This window comes from Coturnix japonica, chromosome 17 (assembly GCF_001577835.2).
Source record: "Coturnix japonica isolate 7356 chromosome 17, Coturnix japonica 2.1, whole genome shotgun sequence".
In the NCBI taxonomy this organism is placed as follows: Eukaryota; Metazoa; Chordata; class Aves; order Galliformes; family Phasianidae; genus Coturnix; species Coturnix japonica.
Window position 1 is genome coordinate 7,545,066 of NC_029532.1, and position 26,176 is coordinate 7,571,241.

A 26,176-nucleotide genomic window follows, 5' to 3' on the forward strand; every position below is an offset into this window, starting at 1 on the left:
GTTAAAGGAAATGACAGTGCCTGTCTGAGAAAGAGTCTGATATAAAATAATGCACTGGCCTTACATCACAGTATCACATCGCTGCTTTGATGCGTGTAGATAAGTCATTTTGTTCTTCCTAGATTTCATATGCTTTATCCCTGAAAAAAAAAAAAAAAAAAAAAAAAAAAAAAAAGATGACCAAACTGTCCTCAGAGTATGGAAAAATCCTTACTGTGATAGTGGCCCAGACTGTAAGAAGGGAATTTGTAACAGGGATAGAATCAAAGTTAATACCTACTTACAACTGATAAGTCAACAGTACATCTGAAGTATCTTACACTGCAAAAACTTTACACCAACTCAACATTAGAACTGGAAAACATCTTCATGTTGTGTGTTGCAGGGGCACTGGTGGAAGCAGGGCCAGGAAGGCTGTGTGCCCTGCAGACAGGGAGAGCTCAGAGGCCAGCTAACTGCCAAGAGAAGTGCAATTGAAACCCGCGTCTCCAGAGGTGTGGATACACAGCAATGCAGACACATGACTGCTATCCTTACCGGACTGGATAACAGAAACTGTCAGCAGAGAACAAGGGCAGAGAACAATTCTCCAGGGACGTCTCTACACTCCTGCACCAAGGCAGGAAAGTTGGAAATGCCATGCAGGAGATACCTTTGTTTCATTACACGATCCTTATGAAAGTCCAATGTCCTGCACTTCCTCCAGATCCCTTACACTGCTGAGGAGCTATGACAAAAGCACAAGCTGAAAAGACTCATTTCCTTACGATGAATTGAATATTATTGTTATAAAATTATTTTTCTATTCACGTTGTTGTTTTTCTTTTTCCCATAATTGCTCACAGAAAGTTTGCATTGAAGTTCCAATTATGAAAAATAGTAATATGCCATCTTCTCTGTTTAGAATTCAAATATAAATTAGCAGGGCTTGAAAGGACTACAGAACTAAGCCAGTAATGTATGCATACATACAATGTGATTCAGATAAAGTAGCTTGAAAACTGAGTTATATAGTTTCAACAGGTACAGTTTCATATTAAGATTACAGAGTTTCATAAAGTCTTAAGTACACAGTTGTTAACTTCATAAATCACCAACTGATTGTACCACAGAGAGATCACAGCAAGTGTGGAAGTGGAAAAGTGCACTCACTCTGTCCTCTGAGATGTTGGTTAATCTGAGATGGATGTATCTAAAGAATATTTAAGTCAAATTTAGATCAATTCAATCCAGAACAATTTAAGTTAGCCAGAAATTATTCAGTTATCAGGGAGCAGTTGGACAGGCTGACAAACCTGAAACATACTGATTAACTAATCAAAAGGTATAAAAATAAATTAATTCTTCACATGATGCTAAAACCAATTTTTATTTTTTTTCCAGTTTGACATGGTTTCACAATGCCCACATAAAATTACAATTACACTTACAATACAATCAGTTTCCCTTGCTCTTTTCCTCCCCCACTTTTCAGACTTGGTTTGTTTAGAACGAAGGCAAAGCTTGATAGATAACATATTATTGCTCCATTGCAATTCATTTGCAGATAGAGAGAAGGGCTTCTAAAGGAGAGCGGAGCAATAAAGGATTTTGTTGGGCTCAAGAAAACAGCAAAAGCCAAATAATACAGACTGCAGTTCTCACTACAACTATGGCAACTGTATTAATCTCACCTCCTCAGAGACTTCATTACAAATTAGAGCCACATACTGGCACACACTGCAAGTACCCACATACACTGCTACTGTATGAATTCAGTGTAATAATGCTAGATACTTGTCATTTCCATCAAAATCAGATTTACACAGCTTTGACAATACAAGAAAGAAACAGTTTCACAAACAAGGCAGAGTTCACCACTCTAATATCTGCATTAATAAATCCATAATCAACTTTAAAAACAAACCAGGGCAGCACGATTCAGATCCAAACAAACATCAGAATCTCATGCACAGACAGGCTTCCTCAGAGGCAGATCAGAACGAAAACAATTTGCTTTATCTCACCTTGTATCACAAATACCTCTCAGTTCAGCATGCCATGTATACTGAGTCATTAAGAAAATACCTAACTCTGCACTGTCTACATGTAATGAGGAATTATCAAATCAAAACTGTGAAATTGAAGAGAAAACTACCTGCAGCAACACATAGCTGCTGATGTCTATTTGGATTATGAATATTAAAATTAACCTCCTTAATTATCCATTAAAACTCAAGAAAAGCACAATTTTTCACCTTATAATGCATTTATAGCAACAAAATAGAAAAAGAACAAAGATCTGGAAACTGAAATGTTTAGATTATACCCTGCAAGTAAATAAACTTTTCAAACCTTCCAGAAAAAAAGTAAGTTGTACTCAGCATAAATAAGGCCTGCTGCAGTATCTACTGGATGGACTGCATATCTAGAGAGCACACAGCAAAGCCTGTCATTTCAGAAGACTGTCCAACTTGGAGCCTGCATCTGAGCCACCTCACACGAGTTCTGGGTGAAAAAGCACCTCAAGTTTCCTATATGGGCATGACAAACCTAAAACCAATTCACTGTACTGCATCACACCCAACCTGCTACTGCTTTTAGCGAATCTAGGCAGTGAACTTACCTACATCACAGATGTGATGATATTTGTTTCTTAACAAACATTATCGGTGAAATAAGATCAACGAAATGCTGCTGCTAACCGCTAGGTGTCAGCATAGCAAAGTGCACAGGCAACACCCGCGGCGCAGATAACAGGTCGTATTGTTCTCCCCCCCCCTCCCCCTCGGATACCAATACACACAACTTCTAAGTACAACAAACATCTCTAAGATACCACAGTATGATAAAAACATGCCCTCCACAACCGGCAAAAAATTGGGAATTTAATAAAAAATCGTTCAGTTGAACAAAGTGCTGACAATGGTAACACTGCTACAGATTTAAGTAACATTCTTAACATTAGCAATCTACATCAAGACAGCCAAAGTAAACATACCACTTCTACAGTGTTTTACTGCACCTGACAGCAGCAGGTTTGTGGAGATGTAAGTACACCACATGTAAGAGATATACTTTCACACAATCTATCTGGCTTAAAGCAATTTCCAGAAACATGTATACGCAGTAGGAAACATAAATGAATCTGTTATCGTGTTACATCAACATTTATGATTTCAGTTGCAGCCTGGATCTGTGTTTTCATGTAGGAGTCATAGCTACTGAACTCCTCAGAAGGGTCACAGCAGCAGTGACACCCTGTTTGAGCTGGTTTGGAAGCACAATAAATAAGATTACAGTCTTTGGATTAGAAGCTTCCAGAGTAAGAGCTCCTAATAATGAAATATACAATGAATGTAAAGTCTGCAGGTCTGCCATGTGACACATTCTGGGCCTACACAGACTAATGAAAAATAACTTCACACCATTTATCCCAGAAAGTCAACTCCTGCCAGATGAGACGGTCTGTGCAATTAAATTGCCTTACGAAAACTGTGGAAGGAAGCAAAGCCATCAGTTCTTTGATTTAGGATCAATAATTTTAAAGGAACAATCAGATTTCTTGAGTTACAGGACAGCAAATGCAACAAACTACATTGTGGACAGTATTGCTTATGGCACACATCTACACTGACATGAAGGCAACAAGAAAAAAAATAAAGATAGGGATATCTGAAGATACACTCTGTCCTTTTCTTAGAAGCTGTGTATGGTAGCGGGTTTTGTATTTGTCTAAGAAATATAAAATATATTTGATTTACAACTGTTGAAATCAGTAACAATTACAAAACAATTTTTCCAAACAGGCATTAAATTGGTTCAAGTTGGCAGCTGTGGTCTTTGCAGACTGACCCGGCAGTGGACAGCAACCAAAGAGCGGCCGCATCCACCATCAAATGAGAAACTCCCATCACCCCTCATTTCTTTTGCAAAGATCTCAACTGTGTGCTTTAACCACTTTGAACACCTGTTTGTACAAAGCCCACAAACACAGCAAACTGAGCTACTCAGCCACCAACAGTGAACGTAACTGCCGTACAGAAGATGGAACTGTATGAGAGCAAAGAGGTATTTCCAGTGAAGCATCCAAAGTGCCCGACACCAGAAAACAGCGCTTTAAGCTGCAAGATGTCGGTTAAGTTCCAAATTGTCAGTGATGATGACTTACTATTATATTCACATTTCCTTTTGTGAACATAATGAGTACATTTTTGATCATTTTGCTGCATTATGTACTACTGCGTGCAGCTTTGCTGCATCTTCTTGAGATGAAGTTTTCCAACAGCTTTGAGTTAACTTTGAAACATGGTTTTCCCGAGAGCAACAAAAGTTTCTCAGCAACTGATTTCACTGTTGGTATACTTCAAAATGAAGCAAAGTTTAGAGTAGTTGTGTGACCCTCTCAGTACCCTACAAGCTGCCCTGTGGCAGAGCTGGAAACAGAACCAAGGCCATTTGATCCTGATGTGTTCAGCACATGAAAGAAATACTTGCTATGTTTTGCAAATTATTTTTACATAGGACATGATATTAAAATTTATAATCTGAAATCAGATTTTTAATGTATAAAATGACTTGGGAAATAATGATTTGAAATTTTTGGCTCTCAATCCTTAAAGTTACAGTTTGTAATATATCTGGGTGATTATATTTACACATTTTCTTTGATAAAATCACCCACAAACTAAATTTCTTCTACTTCTGAGGTTCACTGTCCCTTGAAGTTGCTATTTCTAGGGATGTGCCATTGTCAACTAATTTGGAATGTTCATCTTTAACATTCAGCCTTCAAAATACCAGATGGTATTTCCAGAAAAGCAATTTGAATTTTTATTTTTCTTCACAAATTCCTTAACTAGATAATCTCACACACCCAGGCAAAGCACACACCAATATTCCCAGAGTTGCCTGGCAACTATAGGGAGGAGCATCAGAGAACAAGACGGCCTGTGTAAATAAGAGGAGGTCTCCCTGACATCCTTGTTATTTATATGGACAACAATTAAAATATCTACCACTATTTCACCTCTGAAAGCACAATACTTACACACAACTATGCATGTACAAGTTGATGCTATTTATTCTCTCTCCCCATCCCCCCGCACACCATACATGCATTTCCCCAAGCAAGAAGTAGAAGGAATTACACTGATTTCAGAAGTCCCTTTTGAACCTTGAATACGCCTTCTTGGAGCAATGCTTATTTGACGGTGATAACAAGACTCTAAAATTCAGACTGAGTAGTTTTTTCCTTTGGCATTAAGAATAACATGTAGAACAAACAACAGAAACAATGAGATTTTAATAATAGAAACATCTTGAACCTCAATAAGCAAGCACTGTGCTAGCCATTCAACTTCCTTTCTTTTACACAACAACTAAAATTAGATTGGTGAGTACTAATAAAAATGTCTGGCATGTAGATAAATTGTCTTCATAGAAAAGCCAAATACACCTTTGTTCAACTAGCAAGCCCTCATTCTTACTCCCCTCACCATCCTCACTCACACTCAGAATGTGTTTTAGCATCTCCAAGGGGTATTCAAGCTCTCCACAAGTACCACCAACTTTCTGCCCTAACTCCAAATGTTTGTTGATGAGAGATGGTGGCGCTAAGGTAAGAGTATGGTTTCTCCTCTACAGACATCCTCTGAAGCAACCAGTGGTCGAAACAGCAGCAGATCAAATAAGCCTGTGACCACCACACTGAGTTCTGTCACTGCATATGCTTAAATTTCCCCTGATTAAGACTTAGGGATAGGAACAGAATATATATGGCATTTTTTGGAAGTGTTCTGCTAAACACTCTACATTTAGTATTTTCATTTGTCCCATTTCCCCATATTTCTGGAATGTATCTCACAAATTATACCTTAGTTCTCATCACACCATCTCTCTTGACTGTCTATCAGCTAACGCACACACTTTAATAGAAACCTCCTAAGTACCTCATAGAAATGTCACAAAACATGGAAATAAGTGAATTTGGCTGGAATTACTTGTATTTAAGTCCACGAAGCACTTGCAGTAAGCCAGGAGCAGATGCCTCACTAGAAGCAATAAAATAAAGGATCAAGTACTGAAATATCTTCCCCCCGCTCAGATGGCATGGAATCATTGCTAACTACAGATCAGTTTTTGAACCAGAAGCACGAGACTGAATTTCTCTAAGAGGACATTTAGTGTCAGTAGTTAGAACTCCAGACATCTTTTTTTCTCTAAAAGCACAATTTCTTTATTAATTTTTACTACCTTCTTAAAACACGTGATTCCATAATTGGCATGTATTTGTTTCAAATTTAAACATATATCACAGTAAAAGAAACAAATCTTCTACTGCCTTCAAAACCAGTACAGTGAATACTGAGGTTTTGCTGGTCAGCTGCACAATAGCTTCCTGTGATCATTAATGAATAATTTTTTATCATCTTTCTTCTAATTTTATTCCCTTCTAAAGGAAGCAACTCTATTTGCTCTCCTGAGAGGTTTTCTCTCTATGTGCCTGATCATGCTTGTTGCATTTCTTTAATTGCTGGTTTTCCAGGTGGCCAAAATACAGACCTCAAGTAGTGGGTTATGCACTTTGAACTCCTGTCGGTCCCCCCAACCCACCCCACAGATCCCAACTTCTTCCCCACTTACGGGTTCAATTTTCAGTGCGTTCCTGTAGCTCCCAAAGAAAGACGCCTGCGCCTTTAGAAAAGCTCTGGCAACACCATCTCCAGTGGTTGTAGAAACTTTCTTCAATCTGTTCTTCAGAGCAGAAACCTGAAATCACACCACCAGTGCAGGTGACTCTTGTATCACAAGCAAAGCTTCACACCATGGGACACAGCTCTCACCTCAACAACAGTTACAACAAAAAAGGACATCATTAATTCAGAGTTGAAGTCTTCTGCTCTAAAATTATTACTCTGCCATTTCCGTCCTCCCAGGTTTGACTACTGGGGAACCATCAGGACGACAACAGCTTCGTTTCAGCCCTCCTCCCACACTTAGGTGCCTACACAAACACCTGACTGCGGGCACCCAGCGCAGGGCAGAGCATTGAGCCCACTGCTTCTTCCAGCCCTGCATCAACAGCAGCATTCTGTCCCTCACTGCAGGCAATATAAGCTGTTCCTGTGGAGGCCGGGCTGCCCATGTGCCCGCCCTGCCTCACCCTCCACGTGCAGATGTTTTCTATGTAGACCAGAGCTGAAGTTGTAAGGGTCATCCACTGCTGTTCTCTGCACTCAGCACTGCTCAGACACACAAGGAGGTTCTTAGTTTGATACCTTTCCTGGTGCTGAGAGCTGCTGAACTAAGGTGGTGTACCTATATGTTATTGTTAGTGACAGCATTTTTCTCTCCCAAACACAGGCCGTGAAAGGAGATAAAAAACCTTTCAAAGACAAACATCAAGCTTGCCGAGCCTGTGCTGCAACCGTGATCCGGTTTGTTAAATCATTAACAAATAGTTATGTCAGTAGCAATTTTTTGGTACTGAAGACAGAACTAGGACAAGGTAATTTTTTGAGACAGATCTCACAGAACACCCAGCAATACAAAAACAACAAATTCCACCAGTGCTCTTAAGGCAGCTCAGTGTGGTGGGATTCGTCACAAAGAAGGCAGGAAGAAGCCGGCCCTCCCACAGGATGCAGGAAAGCCCGACTCACCCCAACCTGCACAAGAACATGACTCCATGAAAATACCTATTACGTCTTTAAAGACATAATTCTATCAATAAAAAGTGAGACTTCCCTTAACTCAAATGCTATTCTGAAAAACTCCTTTAGACCAGCACTGAACAGCTATTTTAGAAGTACAATTTAATAAACTGGGAGATTCTGCCACAGTGAACACAACCAACCGTGTTTTCCAAGAGTCTGGACAATACCTCATAAAACATACCCCAATGGTTCAAATGTTCAGATTAACTTCTAGGACCTTTCCAGAACCTCAACCTACATCTCAGAAAAAAAACCTTATTCTGGCCTCATCCATATCTCCAAAATTATATCATGAGTTTTTTCTGCCTTGGAGTTTTGCTACAAGCTTGCCTTCAGTACTTTGGTATTAGGGAACAACTGCTCGTTTGCTTCAGTCTTACCTCTCTGGAAAGCACATCACTCATTAGTTGTTTCCATAGGGAAGGGAATAACTCCTCATCATGTTGTGAGGTTTGAAATACATAAATATATAAAACTAGATATTTCCACCTATTTTTATTAAAACAATTTTTTAAAGATTTGCTTTTACTTTTTTTTTCTTCTTCCTCTTATTTTTTTCCCTGCAGCATCAATTTTCATTATGGCTATATAGGGTAACAGAAATAATCAAGAGCATGTCCAGTACTGTTTATACATTGGGATGCTGTGGCTTACGTCAATGATCCATGCACTAATGAGCCTATGAGAACATACTGACATAATACAGGATAAGAGATTCAGTGGAAAGTCTACCACGTCCCAAAATCAAGCTCACAGTTGTTCAGTGAGATCATGACTCTCAAACACTTCTGATATTCTCTAACTGTAACAGCTTAATCAGATTTCAAACTTGAACAACACACAGAACTCTTCCATGTCTGAAGGAGCCCAACGATAGTTGTGACGATGAAACAGTACTTCATTTCCTGTGTTAAGTAGATCGTTTACAGGTAGATCTTAAAAATGAAACAAAATGCCTCTGTCCATGAAAAACTTCTAAATCCATTTCAAACGCTTTTATATGTGGGTTTGTTTTTTAACCATTAGCGTGTTTTAACCATTAACCATCTGTGTACAAGGAAAACTCTATTCTCAGCTGCACAACAAACTGAAAGTTTGAAGAACTGTGTTTCAGTTTCTCTATAGAATTCTGATAGATATTTAGCTTATTCCTTAAGCTTTCAGCTCATTTATTCTCCCTAAGATTAAATCTAACACTGTATGATGTCTGTTTTATGTATGCATTCATTTATTTATTATATCAAGTCATTGCAATAGGAATGTCATCATTTTAAGAAAGCTCAATGTTAAGAGACTAATGAGTAAGAGAAAAAAGGTTCATTTTTTACTCTGGTAAAAGTTAATACACAGGACAAATTAGATTTTGCAGTACAAAGTTCTGCTTAGCACACAAGCAGAATTATGATTTTCTCCTGCCTAAAAGAAACAGTGGTACATTTATAAAAATAAGACTGTGACCACTCAATATGAAGATTATTTCTAGCCAAACAGACACATATACATGCAGTCTACCCTGAGAGTGTTTTAAAGAAGATTTTTATACTTCTGGCAGTTCAGGTTTAAAGGTCAGATTTAAACTATCACCATGTTTCAAAATGCAATCTGTGCAATGCAGCATAATGAAATGGTTCAGTAAAGGTGCTAGTGGAAATTCTTTTAATTAGGTCCAAGGCTTTTCAGTTGTCAACATGAATAAAGCAAGAAACATTCTATTGCAAACACAGTCTAAGAAATAAAAATGGATTCACCTTTAAGGAAATGGCTTTCCTGTAGAGTTGTAGTTTAGTACTTCTTGCTGTCCTGCAAGCAGTTAATTTCCCACTAAGTGGAAAAACCGTAACACAGGCTTCCCACTTGTAGCAACTTGCTAATGAATGGACAAAACCAAATTACTGACAGCCTAAAACATTCATAGAGCAGTACAAATGTACAGTACACAGTCATCAGATACGTAAGATCTTTTTGCTGCTACATACTTTACATTAGGCATTGTAGCAGGGCTTCATTTAATAAAAACTACAAGTTGACAGAGTCAGTTCGTACTTTATTTCTTGTAATATGAAGCTCTGGCTACAACTAAGCCTAGAAGATGACACTTATTTGGAAATACATGATAAATCCATAAGGGTTGCATAAAAAAAAATTACTACCCCCTCTCTTTGCTATTCCTTGCAACACAGACGGTGGTGTAGGAGACTTGTCAGCAGCAGATGCACTTATTGTAATCACAGTCCTTAATAAATCTCTTCTTTTAATATTGACTATTTTAAAGGAAAGTTACTTCCCGGGGTGCTCTCATGCTGCCAGATTTTCAGCAAGCTATCAGAAGCAGAAGGTGACGGAGGGACAGTTTTCACGTTTCAGTTAATCAGTAACACAGTAGTACACACCTTGATTTTCAGGGACCCAACCTGAATTCTGCTTGCTACCTGGTACTGCCAAGGTAACCAAGGCAAAGAAATGACTTAATTTGGTTCCACCAGAACTGTATCAATACTGTCCTGTTCCTGCAACGCAGATGTTAACTCGGAAGACATTTCACTATAGCCCCTGTTCATGTAGACAGTAGGAGTAACAGCGATGAAAGTTTATCTGAGATTACTGATATACTATACTACTGTATAGGTAGCAACATCACTATCCTGAAACCTGAGTATGGTCCAATACTTCAAACTCCAAAGTAATCATAGGGCTTCAAGGCATTGTTTTACTTGATTTAAAAGGCTGTTTAAGGAAAGGGAAAAACTAAAAAAAGCTTTACAATTTTTTCCACAGGATTAATTACTCAATGGCAAATGCATCACACAGATGTTTGTCCTCACTACTGAAGATAGGTACATTTAATTTAGCAAAGTAACTATCGTGCATATTCAGCAGTGCATGAATTACTGAGTGCATGCTCACACTGAGTAGAAAACTGGCAGAACAGTCTGACAAAACAGCTATTTATGAGCATGAAATTGTTGAAGACGTTTTTAGTTTCTCAGATCATAAATGCATCTTTTTAGACTGAGATCCATGGGGGGACACACACTCAGAATCTCCCCATCCTTCCAGGGAAGAAAAAAAAAAAATAAGAAAAAGAAAGAAAAAAAAAAGTATAATGGATTGGCTTTAGAGTCTCCCTGCTGAGATGAACAACTTGATCCACTTACAGTTCCAAACACATGATGCATGAAAGAACTGACAGAAATTCAATTCTTGCAAAGAAGAGCAGCTGCTCTCTAGTGGTCAAAGCCAAATATTAAGCAGTATGAGGGAAAGGAAAAGACCTGGAGGAGAATACTTTATTATCTAGGTAACAAAAATAATGAAACGAAGCTAAGTAAGACATAAACAGTGATCCCAAACATTAATTACACAAAGCAACACAATTCAAGTTTAAGCTTTGTTACAACAAATATTAATCCCAACTGTATTTATATAGCAGTTGTGAAGAAGAAAAAAAAAATTACACCCTACATGCTATTTGTGAGCCATGCCAGTTAATTGAATTTGCTGGCAGCACTTCCTCTGCTACGCTCCAAACATCCTCCAAGACAAAATGTAGCTTTTAAACAGACCTGTGGAAAACTGAATCAAGAAATTTGAACTAATAAAACACAACTCTTTACTGTTAAAAAAGTAAAGTAAAAGTAAATAACGAAAGGAAGGAAGTCTCTTAAAATTTACTGCATTCCAAAGCTTGAAGTTCTGTGTTTATTGGTAAAGTCTCTTCTGATGTTCTACAGTGTGCCTACAACAGCTCCTTTAATGAAGTCTCATAAAGTCTAATATAATACTTGATTGTTGACAAATCATATACATGTTTGAGGCCCAGCACTCACTGTTATCCAGACATTTCTTACATAATTTCGTGAAATTTACAAGTCTGTCATTTCCCGGGTTGCGGATAATGGCATGAGTGATGACCAGCTGGCAGATTTGGATGCTGGGAGTGAAATCAAAATGAAAAACTATAAAAAGCCAGAAAGATTTATGGAAGTAACTTTTATAGACTAAATGCTTGACTAAAGCCAACATGTTCACAATCAGTTGGACCTTTTATCTTCAGCTCACTGTTTTCGAAGAATGGCTCACAGATCATAGAGAAATGACGGGATGTCACAGTAGGAGGCACCGGGTATTCACCATTACTTGAATTTTTCGTCAAACAGACCAGCTCATATTGAGCTCCCTGCATATCAATTTTATTTCTCAACTACACATGAAAAGGTATAGATCTTACTGCCAGCACAATATTTTGAACTAGTTAAAGAAAAAAACAACAAAAAACCCCACAGATTTTCCCTTTTCTCCTAAACAGTCACCCTCTGACTCAAAAATATCTTCTTACACTCTGATTCACATTTTCACTCTCCGCTGAAGATAATTATAGCAGCAAGTAGCAAGCTGAATGTATTTTTGTCCCAGTAAAGGGATGGATCAAACACGAATATTATGTTTCTATCAAATTACTAAAGCATAAATTACCAGAAGTTTGAATGAGAACAAAAATAAGTTTGTTAATTATTTGCATTGAGCAGTGATAGAAATGAATATGAAACAGCCCACTTAGTATCAAAGTTCAGGATGAAAATGCACAAATGAGGTAGAATAGTTTGCTCAAAATATTAAGAGAAGCACAATGGGACGCCTGAAGGTACAAACAGGTCAAATGGATTTATGGCTCTATGTAATGGAATGGTTGAATAAAATAATTTAATACATACCACGTCATTAGGTAGGCTCTGAAGGTCATCAAAAGGGGTTTCCAGTGTGTTGGTGTCTACATTAAGAATCACTACATCTTCCAGGGCCATGTTTCTCACTTTCTAAAGATAAGCAAATTCAAGAGAAGGGAAAGGAAGGTATAAATGCAAGGAGTTAAATCCTATGCATAAACTACACAACTGACAGCACGACATCACGGTGTTACAATACTGGAGCTCTTAAAGAAAACATCAACATTCCTGTCTTCCTGTCACTGCTTGTTTTATTTTTTCACCTTAGCGTGTTAAAGAATTAACATTCCATTTGTGGAAGGGAGTTCCTAAGATGGCTCATTCTGAAATGTGGTTTGAAACCACACAGTTACTGGCTGAGATTATTCAATCAGGGTTACTTCGAACGCCTCTGCTAATGTTCATCTCAACTCTGAAACGCTGTTCGTACGTTGAACAGCTTCTAGCAAAGTAAAGATCTGAAGCTTTTTTTTTTTTGTATTTGTAAACTAATTTAAATAACAATAATTAGTGGCTTTTCCAGCAGGTAAGAGATGTGTTAAGTAAAGGATGCGGCTCAGTTTCTGAATCAGTGCTGAATCTTGTATCTCTAATGATCATCTAATGATGATTTTAATCTCTAAAAAACAAGAACAACCTTTAAGTATTTATTTTGATACTATTTCCGCTATCAAGTCAATTGAATCATAGTGTTCTTTTCTTGTTTTTTTTTCTGTAGTTGGCTTTTTGTTTTTACTGACTGAAGTTATGCCCTTTGCAAATTCAGTTTTCTAAGTTCAAAACCAGAAGAAGCGTAACTGCAAAATGTGGTGATCAAGGAAATTTCCCACTGCGCTGTAAACAAACATTCAAGAACACAAATACTTATGATATGCAGGACTAAATGTGTGTTATCAAGGAAGAAAATGAACAAACACATTCACATATTGTAATTAAGATTTTGTGGGGTGAAGGGAATTGTTTTCTTTAAACGAATGGAACTAGAGCTCTAAAACAATGGCAACGTTGAGCCTTAGGCATCTAAATAATTACCTTCAGTTTTCAAGGCTCAGTTCCCTGTCTATAAATAAAGCTGCTGTGTAGTTACAGGAGTGGTGGGGGGAGAACAAACAAAAAAGCCAGTAACTATTAAAAACATTTTGTAGACATTTAAGTTTAGGTCTTCTGTGAGGATTTTCTTTAACTTTAATGGAAAAAAAAAAAACACCCTACTTTTAATGCTTTCCATACAAAAAGCACAAGTGCCACATGATAAACCAAGGTACTTTCCTCTCCATTTCAGGAACCAAAGGTCACTCCCTTGGCTGCATCTGATAAACTCTAAAGCAATCCAGGAGTCTCGCTCCTTCTAGGAGTCCGGAAGCACCAGACAAACTGATTTGCTCCTTCCTGTTTCAGAAAATTAAAAATCTCACTTATACTCAGAGGAGTCTAAAAAGCCCATACAAAAAGGTCTTGCAAGGTACTTAACTAAAGCCAGAAGCTTGTCAAAATCAAGTGCTAGTAGGACAAGACAGAAAAAATTAAAACCTTCTCTTGATTCCTGCCAAAGAAGCAACAAATGTGCTCCAACTTGTCAATGGGTGTTTCTGTAACTCTGGTGATGATTTCAAACTTTCCCTTCAGCAAAACGTTGGGATTTTCTGCAGCCGCATAGGCTTTTCACAAGCACATATCTGCCAAGGCATATAGTACAATGGGATTCAGTTCACAGTGCATGGACTATAAATGCTAGTCACTGTAATCACCTCCACATACAACTCAGAAATGACTGTATCAGAAAGGCAGGGTAACATTTAAATGCTGTGCTATGCCTTTACAGAGTAAAGAGCACAACCTTACTTTAAACACCTCAATAGTCGTATTAAGACGGTGGATTTCCCTAGAGACAAATGCTCAAATTTAATAAAACACCAGAGAATAACTTGATTTATAGCATCTCTCTGGCTCTGCATTCAAAATAAATAAATAAATAAATAATACAGTTTTTCAGTGGTCCAGTTGTGCCTTATCCCAGAGAAATGCAGACTGATTGATTCACCACGACCTGTTTTCTTTCATATCACTACACTTTTTAATAAAGATATTCTCAGATAGATATAAGGGCTTTTGAAAATAATGAAATGGTTCTTTAGCTGATTTCAGTACGTATCAGCCGAGCTGAACCTGGAAATTAAAGCATTTACTCTGCTAGAATTTCAATAAAAACTCCAAGCATCCAATTGCTGTTTTCAGATTAAATCCCACTGCACGCTACAAATTGCAACAACATGAAGGTTATTTCACAGGTATGCCTTGCAAGCTGTCCCAGTTCTCTCAGATTACAGAAAAGCAGCCACTAAGCTGTATACAGCCATATTCCACATTTCACAACTTCCTGAATATGAAAACAGCATTTACAAATGAGATGATACCTGCTAAATAGAGCGGACTATGATCGGTACAGTCAGATTTTGCAGAAAAGGTGGAGAAGTAAAAACAAGAGGAAACATGAATATTACAGTTTGCTTATTTAAACTTTCTGCACACTACAGATTTGCTAGGCCAAAAAAAGTGATTCAGTGAAACCGAACATCACAGATTACAACTGCAAGCCTTTTTTAACCATCCTTCCTGGACTCCTTGTAGCCATAATTAATCATCTAAACGCACCCAAATCGGACTAACATCTACACCTGCCTTTTATTTTATATGTCTCTGTTTAAAAGAGTGGAGAGGTAAGGAAAGCTGGTTTAACAAGCACACTGAACCCATTGTTTATGGCCTCTATAAACATGGCTTAGTAAGAATTACTGACTTAATCAGAGAGAACTTATCTCCTGGTGAAAAGAGCACTTTAAATTTCAGAAATGGCACCTTTACTGTGAAAATCTCTTAACTTTTCAAACAAACTCCAGGGGGCCTTAAACACTAGGTCAGTAAATAAGCAGCAGTTAGTGCAACCTGTCCTGCTCACAAGCAGCCACACTTCAAGTAATTTAAATGTTTCCCGTGAAAGTTAACAAAAATACTGAGGAACTATATAGAAATGTTAAGAGGTGCACCTCCGCTGTACTTGGGTCATATGCCAGAAGAAATATACACCAATACTACTAATACCATTCGTTCTAAACATTACTTTATTTTCACCATTTACTACTGGCAGCTTTTGCTTTTCCTACCATAAAAAGCACCGAGTCACACTCATGAACTATGGCATTGGGTAGCTCCTCTAATAGAAACAGTGCCCAGACACAAACCAAACCGACTGTGAGGATTGATGGACAGACACAAACAGATCAATATATTGAAAACATTGTAATTGCAAAGAAGATTTACCTTCCAGTAATCATTTTGAATCTTAAAATAACCCTCATAATTTAATAGCTATTTTGTATATTATACGTGAAGCTATTATGAAGGCACAATTCACTAGTCTAAAATCCATTTGCTTAATGACTCGCCTCTAATTAGTTAATAGTTTCCATTTATTTTCTTAAGAACACCACAACACTGCAGACAACAATGTGTCAATCTGGCTGCCAGAAGCAGGAAAGGCAGCGGATATAAAATTTTATTATTTCATGCCCCAACAGCAGCCAGAAGGACTTAATGAAATCACCCTCAGATTTACAACCTGAAGCAGCGATTCCGCAGACAGGCCCGGCCGGGCTGGCTGTGCCCCCTGACCTCGCGCCCCTTTGATCTGGGCACAGCAGGTGGCCCGCACCCCCCGTGCATCTTCCACTCTTCCGCCACTGCCCTGACCTTGATGTGCTGAACCCTGATCCTGCACAGGTGATTCTCCAGATCCTTATCACAGGCAGCTGCTGCCAACTGAGTGACAGACGTCACCGGTGCTGCTCCAGCGCCGCGGGGCAGCGGCAGCAAAACCTTCTGCAGCTACCACTGTGCCACCCTGCTACTGCACAGGTCACATTAACACTTGCCTGCCAGGAGTCCATCCTCTCCAGAATCTCTTATATAAAAGCATAGCATCATTTTCATTTCTTCCATCAATTGGATAAAGGACAGTTTAATAAGTAATTTGGTATGTTTTAAAATGTGCATCTCTCTCTGGTGCCAAGATAGGATGCTAGAAAACCATTTTGACCAAATTTCACTCACAAATTCACTCTGGAGAATTTTAACAGAATTAGGATTCCAAAGTCTCGGGAAAAGCTCTCAAGTGACTGGAACCTTAAAAATAAATAGATAAAATTAATAAACACTTCTTTAATTTTTAACATCTCTTTCAAACATTCTGTCTGGGCCCTGACCAGAGGGAGGCCAGGCCAGGCCCTGCTGTAACGCAATGGCTGGAAGCCTGGCAGAGCAGATTCTGCCGCCAGCAGCTCAGAACCAAACAGCTAAAAGAGCCTTTCCCCGTGCTTAATGAGATCCACATGTGCCCGAATTCCAATGGGCAGTGTACCAGGTCAAGGGCGCTCCTCTGCCATCAGCGCCATCACGCTAAGGGCCTTTGCTACAGACAGCTGCTGGAAAAACCATTTGCTACAACACGAGGTAAAAGGCTGCCAGCACAGTGTGATGCTGCGTGTAGCACAAAGGTCGATTCACTGTAATATTAACAATAAAATAGCACGGAGCATGCAGGCACAACATAAGGTAAGATTATGAAAGGGATGCGCTCGTTTGATGGAGTTTCAGCTCCATATCTCGTTATTTATCGGTGCTAAGTACTTATCCTCGTCTAATATGAATTCAATTAGTTCAGTAAGCATGTTCCATTATTCATGTGATAACTCCAGCCTTGCTTATCCAACAGCTTATAAACTTTTAGCCTTCTTTGAAGTCACTTTATGGATTGCTAAATGGAAATCTTATAAAGAATGACTAACTAGGTGATGATAGAAAAGCTGAAAAATAAGAGCACAAAACACAGCTCTACATTTTCTACCAAGATTTTCAGTCATATATCAGCCAGAGCCCTCTGACCTATAACAGGAGATTATCTTATCTCACTGGAGAACATTTCAGTCACAGCAAATTAGATTTAACAGTCAATGGATATGTTTGATATTTTAATTGCAAGAAAAATTTGTCATTTTCCATTAAAAGAGCTGTTCCTTCTAGAGACCCCATATAATAGGAGCCTGCAAACTAAGATGCACAATGGTTTGAAATAAAACCTCTGAGGTGAGACAGAGGGGTTACTTTGTTTAAAGCATTATAACTGCTATGGTATTTCTGCCAGAGGTTCCATTGTGAAATAGGGAGAGCAAAAGTCCACAGAAGCAGCACCAAAGCTGGAAAACTAATCTTGTTCCTACACTCCAAAGTCTTTCTTCCTGTTGCACCACAGCTTTCTGAGCTTAAGTTTAGGCTTCACAAGCATCTATGCAACAAATTCTGCAGAGCAGCTGGAGCAGAACCGTGAGAGTGCACACACCACAGCTACTCCTGTGGGGCTCTACAGTGGGTGAAGAGTCCACCTGTCTTAACCTGAATGGGAAAAGAGGAATTAACCCCTTATTCTGAATCTAGAGTGCGTGAATTAACACTTCTACAAGGACTGAGTGCTGAAACATCAGCATTTAATGGAAAATGGATTTTTCATAATGACAATATTTTTTTTTTTTTTTTTTAATAAACTGCAAATAAGAGATGGAAAAATTAAAACAATGTGTTTTTTAAAATACACAACTGCGGGAACATGTGAATAAATTGCCATTGCTACTGAACAGGTATTCTAACAAATAAACCTACTCATGAGGAAAAGGAGAAAGAAAATAAGCTTTCAATGCACAAACCAGGCTAAGAGGTAAACTAGTTATCGCATAGTTTGTTTGACAAATGTCACCCTTCCTTCTCCCACGGCACAGGCAAATTACACAGCACTTGTCAACAAACAACATATACAACAGCTCGCTGTGTGATTTGATTTGATTTTTCAGTGGTAAAAACACAGTTAGCTGTATCTGGAAGTATTCAATTTATCCATAAGAACAGGAGAGAAGACAGTTTTATTTATTTAATTTACTTCATAAGGCACTTTAAATAACTGTACTTTGCCAATGCGTGTGTGTTCCAGAATCTCCAGCTATTCAAACACCATACTGGATTTAGTACTAAACAGATTTTTTCGCAAGCTATAGAAATGGATGAAAATTGGCTGCTCCAAGAGCAGCTCGGGTTTTTGGGGTTTTTTTTTTTGAGTTTTTACAGATGGAGTTTGGAAGGCCTACAGAGCCCTGCAACGTGAAAAACTGAGCAGAAGAAGAGCTAATATCTCAGTCTGCAAGGCAGGAGAGAGACAAAGCAACTCTAACAAGTAGTTATTAGTTTTTTGTTTCTATGCCCATTGCCAGGCTGACCACGTAGCTCTTTGTGAAAGAAGATGATCTGTGAAAGCGGACAAGCGCCTGCATTAAGATGTTACCCCACCCTCTAACAGGCCTCTTACTAGAGGGACCCTAATAAGCATCACGATGATTACCTGACACAGATATCGGACAGAAAAATTCTTGCTCAATATGAAAACTACATGTTAGGCTGCTCCCTAGATATTACATTGGTCCTGCCTACGCAGTATTCAAATGCAATTATCAGAAATCCCTTTAACAAAAAACATACTACGTGTATGTTGACTTTTGGATCAATAGAGTATTCACCAACACGTCTTACTAAAATTCAGTACTTTATTTGGAAATGTGAAGAGCGTCAAAAATTATCTGTGTACACAGCAGCAGGGGGAAGCCCTGAAGTTCCAACAGCTTATGAAAAAGTGACTTCTTAGAATTTACTTCTCATTAATACTGGAGAAAAAAAAGGAAAGCTACACAAGTATAATGCAGAAGAAGTTTTACAATGAAGACTGTTTCATAGATATGCCCCCATGAAAGAACATGTTTGATGAATACCTCCAGAGAAGTAACAAATTTTATGGGCATTATATAAACAAACATTCTAGTAATATGAATTAATTTATATGATGAAAAAATCACAATCATAAGTTGCTACATACCCTAAACAAACAAGCAGGAATCTAAAACAGGGGCACAAACCAACTGACTTCCAAGGGCAGTTGCAAAGCCTTCCAGGTCAGCACTGTGTACTGATTTAAGTTCCTGCGAAAAGGCAGTGCTGTCTGAGAAGGAATGCCTCATCAAGCACATACATGGCACTAAGGCTTCCTGTGTAAAGGGGCACGATTAATAAGAGCAAGCATTTTCATAGGCATCTAAATTAATAGCTTATGTGCTCCAGATACTCTTAAAGGAAAGTCATCAAGTGTTTCTCCAGTATGGGAAGCAAAAGGAAATGTGTTATTTCCACTTTTAAGAGGGTGTGGGTTGTTTCAGTTGTTGTTCACTTGGTTTAAAGTCACACAAATTATTATGGATTGTTTGAATGTGATGCTTTCTGTGAGGGCTGCTTTTCTGCCAGTTTGGTGTTAACATTAACAGCAAATTCCTTCTTTTCAGGTCTTTTCAACATTTAAAAAAAAAAAATACAATCTGTCTCTAAATGCCTAAAAGAGAGCTATAACTGTCTACATTTTGGTTTAATATTAGCTCTGCAGAAAGCTGACTAAATGAAGCAACAAAAAGTAGAGGAGAACACACCATGAGCTCATCACTGACTGCTGAACAGCAAACAAAGTACACCCAGAGGGTATGAGGTACCAGGGAGGACTTCCTTAAGATATGGAATGATTACCTGTGCCTAACTACAATTCTCTGCTCACTCTTAAATGAATTAATGGGATTATTTCATTTTTAAATTCATTTGAATGAATGTAAAATTACTTAGAGAATGTGGGTCTAAGTCATAAAACTACATGTATTTTCAGAAATGGTTAGAAAGACTTACCTCCATCAAACTTAAATGAATTCCAATGAGGTAGGGCATTGGGGCGCTGCAAAGAGGAGGAAAAACTTGCTTTACATTCTCATAGTACTGGATTATCACATATGACTTATAAAACTAGCTACAGAAAAAGACCAGGATGCTTGATTAGACTTTGGGATATATACGTATATATACATATGTATATATAAAACCATGTGTTAACAAAATTTTAATCCATATTTGAAAGACTTCTTTTACTACACAATATTCCTTCATTACCATAAGACTTAATTTCTTTTGACATCAGAATTGCTATGTGTCTATGTTAAGACAAGTACATAAGGGCCGCTATTAAACACACACATGCACACACAAAATAAGGTGATTTCCTAAAGTACAATTTTCAAATAACTCTGTATTGTCTGAGCAGACTGATTCAGTTGTAGCACTGAATGGTTAGCTCAGGGAATGCATATCACCCAGCCGTGTAAGTCTTAAACCTTTGATTATGGGTTCAGACACATTTTAAATAATTCAACTAAGTATAAATTTTGAAATACTTACATTCATAATACAAAGATGTAAAAATTACTTTGTAAGATTCTGATCAACTCCATAATTACAACGGCATACACTGGAATCATTATCCCTTTCAGAACACAGTAACGAACTACATTGAGAGGTTCTTAGGCCAAATTTATAGCTTCAAACATAGGTGTGACACTTCTGTTACCAAACAGAAAGTTAAGAAAGATTGATCTTTTCAGACTTCAGTTCAATCATGTTAGCAAATAGCAATATGGGCTACTACGTAGCACAGGAAGAATACTGAATGAAAGCTGGATCTTTGTATATACAGTATTTCTAATATTAAGCTTTACTACAGGACTCCCACTCAGCTAATCAGGAAAAGCTCATATTTGCATTGCTTATTAGAACATATCAAAGAGGATGCCAAAACTGCTAGATGCAAATATGGCATACACTGCCTGTTAAACTGAAAGCACAGACAGACACAACTTTTAAAATAGAGCCTCATTTGATTTTGGATACAGAAGCTCAAAGAGCTCATTTTCAATTTCAGATGAGAAAGAAGAAAAATGTCACTGTTCTGCCTTGTTTTAAAATATCTTCCATATTGCTTTTATAGACGTGTGCCTACTGTTCTGTAAGGGAAAGAACTACTGCTGCACACTAGCAAAAATCACTCTGCTTCTCATTTTTGTGAGGAAAAATTGTTTGAAAAGTAACAATTTCTGATATGCATATTAATAATTATCATGTTTACTACTGTACCTTGAAAACTGCTACTCTGTTGGGTGCTGCACCAAGAGATGTGAACAGCCTCTATGCTAGATACTCTGCATGAAAACACTGGTTTGTTCTTCTCATTTGAAGACAAACAGATAAAGCATCAATAACTGCAGAGAATCCAACAAGTTCTGAAGCAGTGTGTACTGCATCATAGCTTTCCCAACTGCACAGCCTGGCATGAACACCCTCACCCAAGCTTCACCCAACCACAGCACCCTGTCACCACCCAGAGGCACTGATAACTCAGGAACTAACTTGGTGCAAGTCCCAAAGCCTCTGCTTCCTTGAGGATTCCACAGATGAAAACCAAAACATATATCCCAGTTCTTGGATACAATTTTTTACCATTCAACATGATACACACTTAGTGCATATGGATTGCTGCTCATCTGAGGAGTATTTATTTGTCATTTTGCATGTTTTATTTGTGACAAACACTCTCTCTTTCACCCACATCTCTTCATTTCCAATGGCCACATTCCAGGAGCAAGAAAATACCCAGTAATTTCATATTCAAAGTATAAACCATTGGTTTGGCTGCCAGCTGCACAAATGCTCAACTTCCCTGTGTGCCTTGCTATGCTGTTCAAGGCTCCTCCAGTATGCACTGAAATGAATGTGTTTCTAATTAAGTAGTTTCAGAAACACGACAGCTTCAATCTCAAAAATACAAAGTCTGAACCTCGGCAGGAAGTCTTACGACTGCAAACGTCTCATCTAGTAGAACCTTGGCTAATGTAATGAAAGGAAGCAGGAAGAGTGCAGTATTCCAGAAAACCAGCCATTTTATTAATGCATCCAAAAGCAGAACCTGTCACCAAGCAAAAGAAAATCTGAATCTGTACAAGTTGATTCACTATCGTGTCCATCCTCCAATCGCCCAGTTCAGCAACAAAAAAATGCAAATGCCTAAACCCTTAAAACCTGGCACTCCCAGTAAAATTTTAGGGAACTGACAGAAAGATGTGCCTTAAGACACAAGGGTCACCTTTGAAAAGGCAATTGACTGCATCCAATTTTCTAGTGAAAATGATCATATGTAAAGGCAATACAGCTTTATAGCTGTTACAGGGATGGTATGAAGGCCACAACGCTTAAACTTTTGTCAGGTTTTGAAAGCAGTTTTTTTCCTGTGACCTTGCATTGCTGTGCATTAAAGAACTCCAGGCAGGTGCTTCATTGTGCTGCACTTGGACAGCCTGGAGAAAGCAGCAGGACAATTTGACCAGAGCACTGCAAAGAGTGGCTTTACTTTACTCATTCATAAAAAACCCTCAGGTTCTGCTGATCAATACAAAAAAGAAAACTTCAAAGCAGAAATCTGTTTTAAAATATGCTAATTTTGCAACATTTGTGTTACTTTTATGAACAGAGATTTCATCTAGGGAATGAGGTGGAGCCCAGGAGATGATATTGAGTAACTTTATCTTTGAGAAAAAAAAAAATATTGTTCCATGTTCTAAACCACAGAGCAAAAGCAAAACCAATTTAAGGATAATTCACTGTGATAGCTTCTTATACCTGCAACAGATTAACTAAGCAAACATAAATAACCACAATATAACATAATTCTGGTAAAGAGCACATAATTATTTCCTCTCAAGTCTACCAAAGAAAATACATTCTTCTGTCATCACTCATTAATGTGACTGAGAAAGAAATACACCTGAAGTGAACGTTGAAGATTCACGTCAGGCTTCATTATGTGCCATTACTCAGTCAGCTAACATGCTGTACTAGAGAACATTATGCACTTCTCACCATCCAGACCACACTACAGTAGTCCTTCCCCACTGCCATTCAAATCTCAAGCCATTTTTACCAGGTTCCATGTGCATTTACAAAACTTTCCAGTCAGCTTCGGTAACATCCACTGCTTGTATAAACATGAGAAACACTTTGTGCAATCTAATCCTTCTGAGACCCATGACAGATTAAAGACTGACCTACGGACCAGCTTTACACACAGCTCGACAAGTCCTGGGGCTTCCTACAGCCACAACTCGCAATTACTCCAAGTTGTTTGATGGCAGCAATAGCCATTAAGTGCACAATAAGAAGTATCAGTTTCTGCTGTGCACATTCACTGCTTAAACAAAAAGCCTGCCTAAGCCTTTTAGAACAAAGACTGAGGCTATTGCTCCTCTTGTGCCACCACAGTTCCCAATGCAGGGTTATTTACAATCAAATGAGTTATATAGGTAAATACCAAATCATTAAAGAAGCAATGCATAAGCATGAATATGGATATTGTGGACTTAATGGCGAGATATCGCCCATTTATTACAGTTGCGTTTTACAATTTTTTTAATTCGTTTCCTTAGGCTAACTAGAGACCTCTTAATTACGCTCCCAAGAGGTGGGCAACAACTAATTGGAAGAGAATCAGGTGAAATAGAGGGACGCTTCCTCTTAAGTGAAAAACAACAGCAAATAAAACCAACAAAAAAAGTTCATCTTAACCTACAGATCTCAAAGAAAGTTCATAGTTTACAGCTGCGCAGGGAATTGCACCAATTTGCTCCACAGATCCAGGAAAATGATATTGTGTTGAGGGATATGATTTAGCTGGAAAGTATTGGTAATGGTTGGACTGGATGATCTTCTAGGTCTTTTCCAACCTTGATAATTCTGCGATTCTGATTCTGTGAAAATGGATTAGATCCCATTTACTAAGTTCAAGTCCTGACATACAAACGGTGACTCTGTGTGTTGCTCACACACCACCTGCATGTTATGCTTTAAGCAGCCTTCTGATTTCAGATTGCTTCCTGGGATGCAAAAGATTCAATCCCAAATTTATCAGGGTAATTGATTCAAATTAGAAACCTGACTGCATAAATTTGAGTGATGTAGAAGAGACACAGCTAAGAAACCACAAGAGTAACTACAGCAGCTTTCAGTGAGTACACAGATGAAGCAGGTTATGCCAAAAGCTACTCAGAGGCCCACAAGTAAGGAACCTTTGTTTCCCAAGCAGCAGGAGGACGTGCCCCTCAGTTCGCCTCTCCACCTTTCTAAAGGCTCACACAGAGCAATGCACAAGTTTAGAAAACGAGAGAAAGGGAGTTTAAAAAACAACCACAAAAAAAAAACAAAAACAAAAACAAAAAAAAAACCAACAAACCACAACCCTACAGGGAAAAGGAAAACTGCACCTCTGCACCAGCAGAAACATTTGTGCAGCCCCTGTGTCAGGGTGCTCTGCAAAGGGCTCTCTCAATGAACTCTGTTGTCTGCAAAGAGATCTATCTAATATAAAAGGCACTTTAAATCACCTCAGAAATTTTTCTGCTGCTTCTGGTCGAAGCACACATAATAACCAGTGATAAAGCTCTGGACTGAAAGAACATGCTAGGCTGCAGCATGCCTAGTAGTGACCGTATTTACAGCCCAGTAAAGACAGTATTTTCTTATAGACTAATTTTAAACACAGACAATGATAGCAAAAAGAAAGAAAACAGACACAGTGGAGATGCTCTTATGCCACGTGAAAACCAAACTGAAACAAGTAGTGAGGAAAATTAATAGACTGTTTAACATTAAGAAATATTTAATTCTCAGCAACAAAGTAGATGGATGTGATCTGGCAAGATTTAAGTATCTTCACATGCTTGATGGCTGGAGCCCATTAACCAGTGCATCTGGCACCTGCTGGCATGCAGTCCCACCTCCTGTGGCAACAGTTCATGTGCCTCTTCTGTTGCTCTCTATTCAAAGGAGGATGCAATTGTGCATTAAGGTGCAAACTCTAATGATAGAATTCCCACAAATGTTCTGTCTCCTCCACCCAAAATCTTTCCCTGGGCTGGAAATACATTGAGGAGTGGTTCCTAGTTAGAAAAAAAAACAAAGAGCCACCCCTCAGCACACTAGGAGTCAGGTGACTGAAATCGCTTTCACACATACATGAGCCACTGTTACTGGCTCTGCATTCCTAGCACAAAGTGTAAGCGCAGGGAGAAGAAACGTTTTGAAGATGGGGTGTTGGCCTTTTCAGTTCTGTTAAGTACACAAATAAGGAGTGCAGCTGCACATTAATATTAAATTTTTAAAAATCTTTTCAAGAGGGAAGGGGGAAGAAAATTTATCTCTTTCTCTGTCATAAGCTAAAAAAAATTAGCAAAGGTCAAGCAGCAAAAATCAGAAACAACAGTGGTTTGAAAGTGTGTGATGTATAAACAAAGATAAAGGACATGATGCTACAGAAAAAAAAAAGAAAAAAAAGAAGAGCTTTAACCATGTCAGTGAGACATTCACTGTAAGCATGCTTGCAGCAGAGTTATCATTAACACATAACAATATCCAATTATCCACCTTTTCCTTCATCATCTTTCTCACAACAGCTCAAGGGAACTCTCCTCACTCTGAAATTTCTCTTATGTGTGGTTGGCTAAAAGAATCTTCAAATGCCATGAGCAGAGTTGCTGTATTCTACCTTCCCAGTCTCTGGAAGCAGAGCTGCTTTTCTTTTCTGTAGTTCTGGAAAGATCCCACAGTCATCGTGTGTGTTGCCCCAGGGAAATGCAACAGATTTTAAATTTCACAGGCATGGAACTGAGATGGAGTATATCAGTCAGGACATTAAAAGTTTCCTTTACATAAAAAGACTCCACTGAAACTTTTATTAAAAGCAAATAATCATAT

General features: G+C 38.3%; 1 protein-coding gene across 10 annotated transcripts in view; it reads right to left on the reverse strand.

Annotated features, from left to right (window-relative positions):
• The window catches only part of DENND1A (DENN domain containing 1A), a 191,700-nt gene that overhangs the window by 61,267 nt on the left and 104,257 nt on the right, over window positions 1-26,176 (reverse strand). For 9 of the 10 annotated variants that reach the window (XM_032448085.1, XM_032448083.1, XM_032448081.1 and 6 more), the window contains 3 exons: window positions 20,237-20,282; window positions 12,410-12,511; window positions 6,625-6,750 (listed from right to left, as the gene is read on the reverse strand). In XM_032448085.1, coding sequence (XP_032303976.1) covers window positions 6,625-6,750; window positions 12,410-12,511; window positions 20,237-20,282 — 274 coding nt within the window. The remainder of the gene's footprint in view (window positions 1-6,624; window positions 6,751-12,409; window positions 12,512-20,236; window positions 20,283-26,176) is intronic. The other variant, XM_032448086.1, reaches the window with a different exon arrangement.